The 14201-nt window shown below is 39.6% G+C and overlaps 1 protein-coding gene across 2 annotated transcripts in view; it reads left to right on the top strand.

Moving 5' to 3' along the window:
• EPB41L4A (erythrocyte membrane protein band 4.1 like 4A) overlaps window positions 1–14201 on the top strand; it is a 254860-nt gene that overhangs the window by 223709 nt on the left and 16950 nt on the right. For both annotated transcript variants that reach the window (XM_060009013.1, XM_060009014.1), the window contains exon 18: window positions 9622–9741. In XM_060009013.1, the coding sequence (XP_059864996.1) occupies window positions 9622–9741 (120 nt within the window). The remainder of the gene's footprint in view (window positions 1–9621; window positions 9742–14201) is intronic.

The following is a 14201-nucleotide window of genomic DNA, read 5'->3' as shown; positions in this document are numbered from 1 at the left end:
TTTCTGCATAAACAACACAAAACAAAGCAAAACTAACAAACAAAACAGCCTCCCTCCCCCATTTGTACTTACTGATCAAGCCAGTATCTTAATAAATATATTTCTGTTTTGCTTGGTGTATTCTAAGTTGAGCTCATAGGTGCTCTATTCTCAACTTCTCAGAAGGTAACCTATTTAAAAACAGTGTCTTTTCAGGCCAAAATGCTCACGGTGACATTTGCTATTAAAATGAAACACTATTTAAAGGTTGCCCACAAGTTCCTAAATAGCTCATTACTGATCTAGGGGCACCGTTTTCAATATTCCTTCTAGGTGTTTTCTCCCTCTACCCCAATTTCTCCTCCCACCCCAATTTCATGAACAATTTTTTAGACTGGCTTTCTTTGTACTGTATTTTAGAATGATGGTGGTTCTGAATGTTTAAATGCAAATGTACTTTGTAAGGCTATTAATGAGAAATTGCTTTCAAAACACACTGACACAAAGGTTTCAAAATCATTTCTTTTACCTGCAGAGATATTGCCCTAGGGTTATACAAGTTGCCTGTGTCTATAGAAGATGAGATCTGGACTCTAGCTCTCAGGGGCATAGCAAAAAGTGGGCAGAGGAAGAAACATGTCTTGCAGTTCCCATATCCACTCCTGAAAATCCTGGTGTGGGTACAGTGTGCAGAGAAAGATGGTGCAACACATTACACTGCCCCTGGGTGCCACCCATTACGCAATGCTGCCCCTAACCCCTCCGTCCCATTATTAGCCTTTAAAATTTTGCCAGAACCCAGTCATTCCACCTCGGGGTACAAGGGTCTGAGTATTTATACTGCGGCCCTGCTGATGGTCCCATTACAGACACAGTATGTCTTGTGTCTGTAATGAAGGGTTGTCAAATGATGTCTGACTTTCTACTTTGGGGGAGAGAATGAATCTCTTCAACCTCAGTTGTCCTTCCTTATTTTGGTCGGGAACGTGACCCAGCCAAGCTCTCACCAGAGTCTTTTGTACTTTTATTAAAGGACTCTGGTAACCCTAGAATGGGGCAAAGTGAATCTTGAACATGTTGATGTTCTACTTCCTGCCAGCAAGGTCTCTAAATGCAGACCTGGATGCTTCCTCACTTTGGAAACCAGAGCCTGCACCCGACACACCCCACTTTCCTGTCTCCCCAGGGGAACTGTAGCCTGAGGCAGAGGAACAAAGACTGTGCACATTTGCTTTTCAGGCACTGTTTTGAAGCCCATGAAGTGACCAGTGGAACTCTGGACAGAGTTCCAGAGAGACTTTCTGGAGACTGTGTGTGGTCTTTGGGATGCTCTTTCCTATGCTACTCTTTCTTGCCATTTTTTTGTTTTTGTTTTTGTTTGTTTGTTTAACATAAGGAAGGTCTCTCCTATTAGATTGAGATAATTCTGTGTAAATACTGTTTTTTCACTGTGTCTACCCATTGGATTTTAAGCTGCCTTGCTGTTCCCATGGATGACAATTTCAATATCTCAGATTTTGTGTTCGGAGAAACACAAGTTAACAAGACAATGTTCACAGATCAACTTTATCCAAAGCAGTAGTTGTGGCTTTTAACAACCATGAAAAAAAAATCATAATCCACATCGACTCTGGAAGGCTAGTATCAGAAACAAGGATTGTTGTTTAGATTCAGTTTTAGGAAAATATAACTGTAGATAAGCACCCCCTCTGTCAGTTTGGGTCTAGAGCTAATGAGGCCAGATGGTGAGGGCTGTGCAGTAACTGCAGGGTTTCATTCCACAGAAGTTTCCGACAATACCAGAGGCTTCGAGCCTCCTTTGGGGAATTATTTATGTCTTTCTTAATCCCCTTTCACTTCAGTTGTTGCTTCCTTACTGTTTTCATAATGTGCATGGGTACCTACAGATCTCTAGATTTTAAGATTTGAGAAAATAGATTTTTCCTCCCTTTGTATAATACCTGGAAGTTGGAGCACAGTTTCTTGTGATAACATCTCAGATGACAGAAAGTCCTTATTTTCCCCTCAGTGTCTCTACGTACACCCTCATCTTCATTTCTCTTCTCTTGCCTCCTTTACTATATCACATTATTTTTCCTCACCCAGTTCCCCTTTTTTTCTTTTCTTAGCTTCTTTCTCACTCTTTCTTTCCTGTCTTCTCTGACTTCTGTCTCTGTTTAGGAGCCAGTAATGTGTCAAAAAACCCCCAAGGGTGCGGGTCAGGGTTTTGGTTCTGCCATGTCCTGCTGTTTGACCTTGGGCAGCTCATTTAACAAATTTAAACTTAGCTTTCTCATCCCTAAAATGGAGTGCATACTACCTGATCTGCTTTCTTGAATGAGTTACTGCAAAGACCAAATGAAATCTGAGAGGTGATAGCACTTTGGCGGAGGGAGCCAGACAGTTTACTATCTAATTTTGGAGGCACTGCCTCTTCCTTTGGCTGTCCCCACCTCTCCTACACCCTCTTTCCAACCTTTTCCACTTTTCTTTTAACCTTGTCTTCCATTTCCCCATCTACCCTGACTTTACACATTTGTATTTTCAGACCAGGTATTCTTACCCTCTGATTGATGGGTAGGTTTTAGGGGTCTCATAACGCCAAGAAATTGTATGTAACATTCTTTGTGTTTCTAAGTATACAATTTTCTGGCGATAGTCTGTAGATTTAATCAGATTCTTAAGGGGGTGTCTGACCTCCAAAAAGTTATGAAGTGGTGATTATGATCTAAATAGTGAGAGATAGATTGATATTGGGAAGTGGAATTGGTAGGATTCAATTCACTGGTAGGATTGAAAACTAAAAGGCTGCAAATTTCTTTTCAGATTACTTTTTGTTATACCGATTTGGGAAAACATCGGTTGAATTAAATTCATCAAATTGGAAACCTACCAAGTACAAAGCAGCATGAAGTTAACGTGAATATTAGATTGCATTATGTTTTACTAGTTAGAATTTTGAATCTTGTACCTAAGATCAGAGGGGTCAGTCAGCTGGTCTTTATGGGTTTGAGCCCCTGGGCCATGCTCAGGACTTGCCCACAGTGTCTGTTGAAGGAGGACCTAAGAGGTAGACCTATCAGAGTGAAGCCTTTCATAAACCAGCTTTCCCTGAAAATACCTTGAGCTTAATAAAATATCCTTCACGTTCAAAGAAACCGGTCTGCAAAGTATCCTTTGTGCTGTTGATGAAAATCAGCACTCCTTTGGGCATTCACCGGGGAGGATCTGTGGATTACTCAGTCATTAGCTTTGATGTGTTGCTAGGCTTTTAGGATTTGAAGTGGGAGATTTGGAGGAGGTGGGCAGTGAGGCAGAGAACTAGTCTGGTGTTTTTTGCATAAGCATAAAAGTGGAAGTAACTCTGGAGCCTGGTGAGGATTAAAAGGGTAAGAGAAATGATAGAAGCTGGGGGTAAATGCTGGACTAGAATAAATTGGCAACAGGGGACCATTTGGGCCTTTCCCAAGTTTCATTCTGGGATGTTTGCCTCATAATCACATGAGTTATGTACCTGAGGTGATGTGTGTGCACACGTGCGTGCGCATGTGGGTGAAATAAAGCTCAGAACAAAGAACGAGGGACGGGTGCGTTACGAATTTTGAAGATGCTTTGAAGATCTTTGTGCCTAGGAGCTGGTTCCTTTACCCTCTGAGTTTTAATTTTCACACATGCAAAGTGGGATAATACCTGCCCCGCCTACTTCACGGGGTTTATAAAGATCTGAGATAGTGGATGCACTTTGAAAAGCACAAAGGGCCCTGCATGGGCAGGTACTATTCGATTGATGAGAATGTTCAGCGCTGCTCAGTGTTATCTGAAGTCCTGTTGGATCTGCAAAGTGGGGCCCAGCTCCCTTTCACAATAAAGAAGTCAGTATTTCTAACATGAATTTGTTCTTCCACAAACGTTGTTAGAGTTTCCTCCTGCTTTTAGACGTCTTTTAGAATCTGTATCTGAATAATGGATTAAGATGGTTTGAAGTATTTTAAATGTGTTCCACAGGTCTTTGATATTATTTTTCTGAAAAAAGAAAGAAACCATCCTCTGTGGCACTGCAGCTAACAGGGACAATACACTTGAGCCAGGGAGATCTAGATCACGGCTTTGGCAGGGTTTTGTTGTTGTTAGAGGGATAACACAAAGCAAAGCATTCCTGTCCCTCTGCCCTAGGGAAAAAATGTGGTTTTGATGATGGCAAACTTAAACCAAGGGATGTTTCTTCCACATGGCCTGAAGATAGGTAACTGTTTCGTTGCAAGCATTCCCTCCTGCCCGGTCCCTGTCCCTGATTGAAGTGTCGGGGCTGGCTGCAAACCAGGTAAAAATTGTGGGTAGGGAGAGAGCAGTTCGTGCAGAGCCAATGGAAATGATGTTCACCATGGTACAGATGGCACAGGGTTCTGATTTCCACTTTAATAAGTTGTATTAAGATTTAGACATTTGATGTGGATTATTTAGGGATTCCAGAGTATAATCCAAGTTGACAGAGATGACTGTGGAAGTGCGGAGCTGCAGCAAATGAGGAATGCTGTCAGATGACTAAAAGCAGAGCAGGTTGAAGGATCACGAAAGCAGGAGAGTTTGGGGAGGGAGATGACACCAAACGCGGCCCATTTTAGCCGGGAGAGCATAAGGAGTAAGTGGAAGAGATAGAATCACCTTTAAGAGCAAATAAGAATAATTTATTGATGGTGGGGGAAGGTGGGAAAAGCAAATGAATTTTTTGCTTGCTGGTCTTCAGGGAGTATGTCGACAGATGCCTGGAACCAACATAAATTTCCCAAGGGAAGAAAAACTACTGAAAAAAAAAGAAGACTGGTTTATAGCATGTGATCCAAAAATGAGAGCAGTGGATGAGAAACACAAGTCCACAGTCAGCTGGGAACTGCAGATTTAATATTAGCGATGGAGTGGTTGTATGAAGCAATTGTCTGGGAAGTTGTGCTATTGCTGAAGAGTGGAGAGTTTTGTTTTTTTTTTTTACCATGTCTGAATGGCTTATAAATAAAGCATGAATAGAGAACCATAATTTTAAAGCTGGAAAAGATCTTTACAGTAATTCAGTAGATGAAGAAACAGACCTACCAAAGAAGGTTAAGCGTTTTGCCCAGGGTCTCTGAGTCAGATAATGACAGAGCTGGAACGAGGCTGAACTCAGGAGCGATGGGTATTGCTCTTATCGCCTGGAAGCGTCATTATACACTTGCTCTGTAAGATTTCTCAAGTTCAGTATTACACATGGTCTTTATCTCAGTAAATGAGAAATGGAAGCGTCATTATACACTTGCTCTGTAAGATTTCTCAAGTTCAGTATTACACATGGTCTTTATCTCAGTGAATGAGAAATGAATTAAGAACTGGTATAAAGGAAGGTCCTATTAAGAACAAAACTGCCTGGATAAAGGTAGAGGATGAAGTAAAACCCGCGGGGATTTGTATAGGAATTCATTTGGTACTGTGAAGAATTTTGCAGAAGAGGCAGAACTATAATTGGGAAGATAGGAAAGAAGAGACTAGGAACAGTCATTATCTTCATTATTGTTATCAAACGATTATATGACGTTTTGTCTTCCAAACCTTTTGCAAACTTTAAGTGACAAATGCAGTTAAAATCTAAATTGCACGGATAGCCTGAAAAATTAGGGTGTTGAAGTTTGGTGAGACATGGAGGAAATGTATCAGAATTCTCTTATTATGAAATGTTATTGGAGAATGCTGTATTCTAGAGCGATGCTCTCCCTCATACCTTGATTAAAAAGCAAAAACCTTACGGTAAGGCTTCTTAGCCCAGTTGCTAACTCTCCTTGGTTGTACATGAGGAAATAGACAAAATATGATGCATGTAGAGTTATTGCCTTAATGGATACAGGAAAGAAACAGCATTTTTTGAGGTTCAGCTTTAAATATAACATTTGAAAATGAATACATCCCCAGTGAAAATTTCAACGGACTCCTTTCCCCACTTAAGACTTTCATGACTGACTGTCATATAAGAGGTTTTGACTTTTTAAAAGGTACTATATTGATATAATGCTTACAGTGTTTTTATTCTTCATAATGTAAATCCCCACATTAAAATTAAAATGTAGCAGGAAAGGAGCAAAAACCAACACTTTGTGTGTGCTACACCTAAGGAGAAATGAGACTTATAAGGTAGAATCATGATAGGATATGTCTTTTACATTTAAAGATTTCTTTAGTTACTCATGCATAAACAAAATAGTTAACTCCTGCCTCATAAGGACTCAGTGTTACAGTATCCTTGCCTTTAGGGCTAGGATTTTTCCTTTCCATGTAGCATCTGTATTTTCTGGAGCAGTTCAGTGATGGAAGAAATGACACTTTCATTCTTGTAATGAGGTACCATTAACCAGAGGCCTTTTGTAAGGGTGTAATTTCAAACTTCATTACAGACTAAGGCAGCCACACCACCCGTTACTCAGGAGAATGTGCTTCTGTTGTGACTCTCCAATGAGCCTTACATTTTTAATGTACCTTGTTAGAATATTTATGAAAGAGTATCCCCAGTAGAGGGCAACTGTCTTTGGAACATGTGGGTCCCAAGGATATTAACTGACATGGTTTCACTGCCCTCACTTTCGACTTTTTGATTAGGAAAATAAAAGTTAAAGGTGCATGCCGTCGTCTGAAATTCTTTCTGATTTAGTTCTTGTTACTAGTAAGGTACAAGAAATATGTGTGCTCTTGTCTCAGGAGTTTTAATTTTTGTTATCAGAGTAAAGCCTCAGTATGAGAGTAGCCAGCTAAATTCCACAATAGAAGAATGAGCATATACTGCTTGTGCTTCCTTTGAACTGTCTAAGGAATGTTTCTCTAGGAAACGTATGTTTGCCTCAGTCAGGTTTCACCCTTGCTGGCAGGCTTGACCTCTCAAAAATATTTAAGGATGCTGATTTACCAATTTAAAAAAAAAAATTAGTGGAATTTTGTCCTGTCCACGAGCTGTGCAGCGATTTAGCTCAGAACGGAAGCTGTAGTCTAAAAGACTCCAGGCTTAGGAGTTGCCAGGACCTGGTGTTATGTCTACCCCGGGCAATGCAAGATGTGGGTTCCTGTGGGAGGGAAGACAGCTCCTTGCCGGCCTGACGCCTTCCCACTGTCTCTTCCTAGCTTTTGGATCCCTCAGTCCTGGGAGAGTCCAGGACAGTTCCCCCCCCACGCCCCGCAGGTCTGGTGGGTCACTCCCTGGCTGTCACGTGATACATGGAATGGCTCAGAGGTGTAGGTTCTGGCTATGAAAATACATATACATACACGTGTGTGTGTATGCGCACATGGAGTTTTCAAGTGAGAGTGTTTGCTTCAAAGAGTGATTAATTATGACCTCGTCGTATACCTTCTCATACTTTTCTTCAGATGTTTCTAATATTCAGATTCATATGTTCAGTTTTCATTTCCTCTGCACATGTCATTAGAAGAGGGAACTATGTTCTTGAATCTGTGAAAAATACCATGACTGTATCCTGTTAATATTCAAATAATAGCCTATTAGGAATGAAAGCTTTAGTGAGGAAATATATACAGTTCAAAGACTTGAAATGTGTTACAGATAATTTTTTACTTAACACAATTCCTCTTTAATCTAGAGAGATTTAAATAGCTTCTTCCTCATAAGCTACTTTTTTTTTTTTTTTTTTTAATGCGGTACGCGGCCCTCTCACTGTTGTGGCCTCTCCCGTTGCGGAGCGCAGGCTCAACGACCATGGCTCACGGGCCCAGCCGCTCCGCGGCATGCGGGATCCTCCCGGAACGGGGCACGAACCCGCGTCCCCCGCATCGGCAGGCGGACCCCCAATGACTGTGCCACCAGGGAAGCCCATAAGCTACTTTTTTTTTTTAAACTGGAATTTGCTTTCCATTGTCTCTGTTTGAGTATAAGTGAGATGAATATATGTCACTCTTCTACTGGTTTGCATTATAAGCAGATCCAGATATCCACCCCACAGTCTGTACTAAGTGCTGTAACAGGGCAGCGGAATCCACCCCACAGTCTGTACTAAGTGCTGTAACAGGGCAGCGGAAAGACATCTGTTCAGTGAGAGAAATGACTCCAGACTTGTCTATTCTTTTCATTTCTGTTTCGAAGCAGTTATGCTCATGCAGTCACAGTACTGGGATGATTACCGTGCAATTCCATGCTGCTCTCCCACGCCCCGGGAGCAGCAGTGTGAAAGAAACACCCTGGAGCAGCTTCCTCAAGAACGTACATAAATTCAAAGTCAAAAATTCAAATAACAGGTGTTTGATTTTTGCAAGAAATACTCATGGCTTCACAGCATCACTGCAGTGCATTCCAGACATTATTTACACATTAATTAAGCACTTGCTTTAATTAAGTACTTGGTTCCCTCTCTTCCCTGTAACACCTCACCCTTCTTTTTAGAAAGACTTGATGCATCAAAAGTCCGAAACTTCTGCAGGCTGTGTGGTCCATGGATGGGTTTTGCCAGGTCAATACAGTATTTCGCATTCATAATTGGTTACCATTACTTAAAAAATAGAAGAGTTTGTTTTTAAAAAATCCAGATTTGTGGATTATCTTTTAAAAACTGAGAGGATTAAGTAACATTGTCCCGTGCTCTTACATGGCAAGTGCCTGTGCCCCCCAGTACCCCCTCCCCCCAGTTTCCCTTTCCCTCATTTTACATTCCCTGCAGGGCCCCTGGCCACGCTGAGTGCTGAGTGCTCAGCCCTCATTCCCTCTTAAACATGCGAGCAGCATAACCAGAATGTTCTGTGCCTACTTGGTTGCTGAGGCATTATGCACCACATTTAACTTTTTTTATTTGTAGCTTCTTGTCTTAAAAAAATGGAAATTGTATCTGGCACTTATTGTGCATGAAAACTTGGACAATTTGTGAATTTTTAAGAGCATTTCAAAGGAAAACTATTCATTGCTGTTTTACTTAGTATATTTGTATAAAATGATTCATGATTTAAGACTGTGTAGCAGACACCACTGTTTCTTTAGTCGAAACCTAAATATGTTTGATTTTTAAATGTATTTATTTATTTTTGGCTGCGTTGGGTCTTCATTGCTGCGTGTGGGCTTTCTCTAGTTGTGGCGAGCGGGGGCTACTCTGCATTGCAGTGTGCGGGCTTCTCATTGTGATGGCTTCTCTTGTTGCTGAGCACAGGCTCTAGGCGCGCGGGCTTCAGTAGTTGCAGCACGTGCGCTCAGTAGTTGTGGCTCACGGGCTCTAGAGCGCAGGCTCAGTAGCTGTGGCACACGGGTTTAGTTGCTCCGTGGCATGTGGGATCTTCCCGGACCAGGGCTCGAACCCGTGTCCCCTGCATTGGCAGGCAGATTCTTAACCACTGTGCCACCAGGGGAGCCCCTAAATATGTTTTAAATGAGTTTTGTTTTTGACACATGTCTTTTTACTAGGAAATTTTAAGCCGGGGATGAAATCTGAAAATAACCAGTATATGTTTACGTATTTATATATAAATATTATATACTTATCTACTTAAGGATATATTGATACAGTTAATACATTCCTAGCTTTGAGTGATTATGATAATATTGCGAAATAACTTTTAAAAACATGTTTAGGATGAACTGATAAAGCACCACATATGTGGATGTTAATTTTAGATGAATGGTCTTTCTTTCAGAATACGGCAGGAGAATGATATGGTTGATTCGGCGCCTCAGTGGGAAGCTGTACTAAGGAGACAAAAGGAAAAAAACCAGGCGGACCCCAACAACAGACGATCCAGGCACAGATCTCGCTCGTATGTGCTCTCTCTTTATGCCTTGATTCAAAAACTCCGAGCTTTTGCTAGCATGCAGAGTCTAGGGCACATTGGGCTGTCTCTCTGAGGTCTTCTAAAGTGATTTAGTTCAACCATGATTATCCCACTGTTTATTTGTCATAGATACCTTCTTACATTTGTTATGCTCATCAACTGTATCTGAAGCAGTAGAAGTTGGAGCACAGCCAAAGCAAAATGTCATAAAAAACAAGGATCTCAAAATCATGTCTTGTTTTGTTTTTAAACAAAGGTATATATTCAACTGAGTAAGTAGGAATAGTCTCCTTTGTTCTGGAGCCTGGCAGTTGGTGAAATACCTGCTGCTTATCTCAATTTGAGTCTGCAGAATCCTCTTAAGTCTTGTGCCAGATTAAACCAGATGTGAATAACTTCCCATCAAATCACCATTTGTGAGCAGTAGTCAGTGAGTGATTCATTACAGCCGTGTTGAGATTGGCCTGCTCCTTCTGTTGCTAGGCAGTGCCATGTGTGAGCATAATAACCCCATGATGATGAGATTGCCAGTTCCCCAAATTAATTTTCTTTTGCACTGATAAAGTTTATACTTAAACAAAAATGCTTGCACCATGTGGGCCACCTTAGAAGGTGAGAGGCCCTGGGAGATACACCTTCCATAGACAGAATGTGGTCCAACTCAAAAGGCGAGAGTGGCCCCAAAGCATACCTTTTTAAAGTGAGCTGGACCTAACTACCTATCCCTTTATGATCCTGGGTGGTTAGATGTCTGGTGTTGCCTACTTGTGGAAGGAGGGATGGTGTCTCAGCAGGGCGGTGGGAGGATGCCTGGGAGTGGATGGGAGGCAGTCTCTAGAGGTAGGTGGGGAGCTCTGAGGGAGCTGGGCAGAAGGGTGCCAGCTCAGTTTAACAGAGGACAGGAGCAGGCTCCAGAGGGAACACCCCATAACCCTAGGGGACTCTGCTCAGTCTTAGGGACTTGCTTTCGAATGAGAAGTTAACCCATAATGTGTGTGTGTGTTTATCAGTGGTACATCATAACGAATGATGTCTGTTTCTTCTCTAATAGAAAATTTGCAAGTAGTCACTAAGCACTGTACACCCTATAGATTTATTCTTTACTCCATTTGTTTTTGTCTGGACTAACTAAACTGTTCAATTTAAAGCAGAAGTTAATAAAAGTTTCCTTTGTCTTGCATACCACCTCTCCCTAATTCCATTAAAAAAAGAGAGGTTTAGAACAGGAAGAATCAAGCCGTAATTGTGGACAGTTTAACCAAAAGGCACAGAACCCCAAGATACGATCCCAGCATGGTCCTGGGCATATCTTTTGCAACTATGCTTTTACCCTTCCATGTGGAATCTTTTTCTATGAGAGACTTATTATACACAAGTTTTGGTAACTTGGTATTAAATCTTAAAAACAGCATTCAGTTTTTCTGATTATTTCTAAAGCACTCTAAATTCAACTAAATGCCGATAATAAATTTCATTTATTAAATAAAGGGAAAAGTAAAATGAAATTAGGAAAAATCCTATATATAAACTTTGAAGAAGCCGAAATACATATCTGGGGACAATAGTAAATAGTGAATAATCATTTATAGATAAAATTGATAAAGAGAATAATCCAAAGTTGTTGAGTATTACAGTTACTATAATTCAGTTACATTATGGGGCAAATATTGTAGATGGGACTATGGATTTAATCATTTTTAATTGAGTGATCTGAGATTCATTTAACACCTTAAGGAATAAACTTTTTCACAATTGAGGTAATTTGAGGTGAATTTTACATCTAGTGAAATTGCTCTCACCTTATGGGTAGAAGTCTATAAATTTTGACAAGTGTATACATAGTGTATCCATCATGCCAATCAAGATACAGAATTTAAAAAGTTCCCTCCTACTCCTTCTGTTCAGTCCCCATCCCCCATAGGCAGCCACTGTTCTGATTTCTATGACCATAGATTAGATTTTTTCTCTTACTGAATGTCACATAAATGTAATTATACAATATATGCTCTCTTAAAATGTGGCTTAGTCCATTGTACGATTATACCACAGTTTGTTTATCCATTCTCCTCTTGATGGATGTTTGGATTGTCTGCAGTTTTTGCTGTGTTGTGAAAAAGCTCAAGATACTCCACACAAGTGTACCTGTGGAGTATGTTATCTTTTGCCTTGGGGTAAATACCTGAGTGGAATTGCTCGGTTAGAGGATATGTCTAACCACATTTAATTTTATAAGAAGCTACTCAAATGATTTCCAGAGAGGCTGTATCATTTTATACTCCCACTAGCAATGTGTGAGATTCAGTTCTGCTCTATTCTTGCCAATATTTGGTTTTGTCTGTCTTGTTAATTTTAGCTCATCTAGTTGGCTTGAAGTAGTAGTACCCTGCTGATGACTGACAAAGTTAACCACATTTTCCTGTGCTTATTGGTTATCCATATATGTTCATTTGAAAAGTGTTCAAGTTTTGCCCATTTTTAATTGTTGTTTTCTATTATTTATTTGTAGGGCTTTTTATATGTTCTGGATATAAGTTCTTTTTCAGATATGTGTATTGTGAATATACATATCTGAAAAAGAATTCTCGGCTGTGGTTTGCTTTTTCATGTTCTTAACATTGTCTTTTGGTGAGCAGACATTAAATTTTGATGAAGACCAGTATATCTTTTTTTTTCATTTATAGTTAAGGCTTTTTTGGGGAATATTTGCCTACCCCAAAGAATATCACAAAGATATTCTCATATCTTCCTGTAGCAACTATGTAGACTTTGCTTTTATATTTAGATCTATGATCCATTTAAAGTTAATTGTTCATTGTATGAGGTAGAGGTAGATGTTGAGAAGTTTTTTTTTTTCCAGGTGTTTTTCCAGTACCATTTGTTGAAAAGACTGTCTTCATTGAAATGCCTTAGAGCCTTTGTTGAAAATCAATAGACTGCTTAGATATGGGCCAATTTTGTTTCATTGATCTGTTGTCTAGTCTTAAGCCACCATGTTGTCTCAGTTACTGTAGCTTTACAGTAAGATTTGAATCATGCAGTGTAAATTGTCCAACTTTGTCCTTTTTGTCAAGGTTGTTTTAGCTATTTTAGATCCTTTGCAGTTCTATGTAAATTTTTGAATCAGCTTGTTAGTTTTTGTTCACAAAAAAGAAAAAATCCTGTAGACTTTAGATTAGCATTATGTTGAGTATCTATCGATCAATTTTGAGAAAATTAGTGTCCTACTCATCCATGTATTTAAGTCTTTAACTTCTTTCAGCAATGCTTCTAGGTTTCCAGTATAGTTATTGCATTTATTTTGTTAAACTTAATCCTAAATATTTAATATTTTCAATGGTATTGAACTACATTTTGTAAAATATTATTTTCAAATTGTTTGTTAGTATATAGAAACAAATTATTTTTTTAATATTGATATTTTATCTTGCCATCCTGTAACCTTGTTAAATTGACTTTTTAGCCTTGGAAGCCTTTAAAAAATTTTTTTTCTTAGGATTTTCTACCTTTGCAATCATTTTGTCTGTGAACGGAGACAGCTTTCCTTTATTACTAATCTTTTGCCTTTTACTTCTATTTCTTTCCTGAATGTACCGGCTAGATTTTCCAGAATAGTGTTGAATTACAATGTTGAGTCGAAGTGTTAAGAAAGCAGACATCCTTGGCTTGTTCTCTTTCTTTTTATCATTATGAAATATCCTCTTTATAATAATACTCTTTTCTCTATGTCCATTATACCCACATACTCGTGTGTGTGTGTGTGTGTGTGTGTGTGTGTGTGTGTGTATGTATTTATATAACCGTTACACCTTTTTCATGCTCACTTTTTGCATGGTATATATGTTTTAATGCTTTACTTTAAGCTCATCTCTTGATCTCTTGTAGACAGCAGTATTTGATCTTTTTTTTTTTAACGGTACGTGGGCCTCTCACTGTTGTGGCCTCTCCCGTTGTGGAGCACAGGCTCCGGACACGCAGGCTCAGCGGCCATGGCTTACGGGCCCAGCTGCTCCGTGGCATGTGGGATCTTCCCGGACCGGGGCACGAACCCGTGTGCCCTGCATCGGCAGGTGGACTCTCAACTACTGTGCCACCAGGGAAGCCCTGATCTTTTTTTTTTTTTTTTAATCTAGTCTGACCATCTCTAACTTTTAAATTGAATGTTTAGGATACTTATGGGTCATGTAATTATTAATATTTTGGGGTTTAAGTCTGCCATCTTACTCTTTCTTCCTGTTTACTGAATCTATTTTTTGTTAGTTTGTTCCTCCTTTTCTATTGTATTTTGCGTTAACTGAATATTTTTTGGTATTCTATTTTACTTTTTATACTGACATCTTACCTATACTACTTTTTATTATTATTTTATTTAGTGGTTTCTTTATGACTTACAGTATGGTTCCTAATTTATCACAGTCTGTTTAGGATTAATATAAAATTTTATTAAA

This window comes from Delphinus delphis, chromosome 3 (assembly GCF_949987515.2).
Source record: "Delphinus delphis chromosome 3, mDelDel1.2, whole genome shotgun sequence".
Lineage (NCBI taxonomy): Eukaryota > Metazoa > Chordata > Mammalia > Artiodactyla > Delphinidae > Delphinus > Delphinus delphis.
This window is presented reverse-complemented; position numbering and strand designations above follow the sequence as displayed.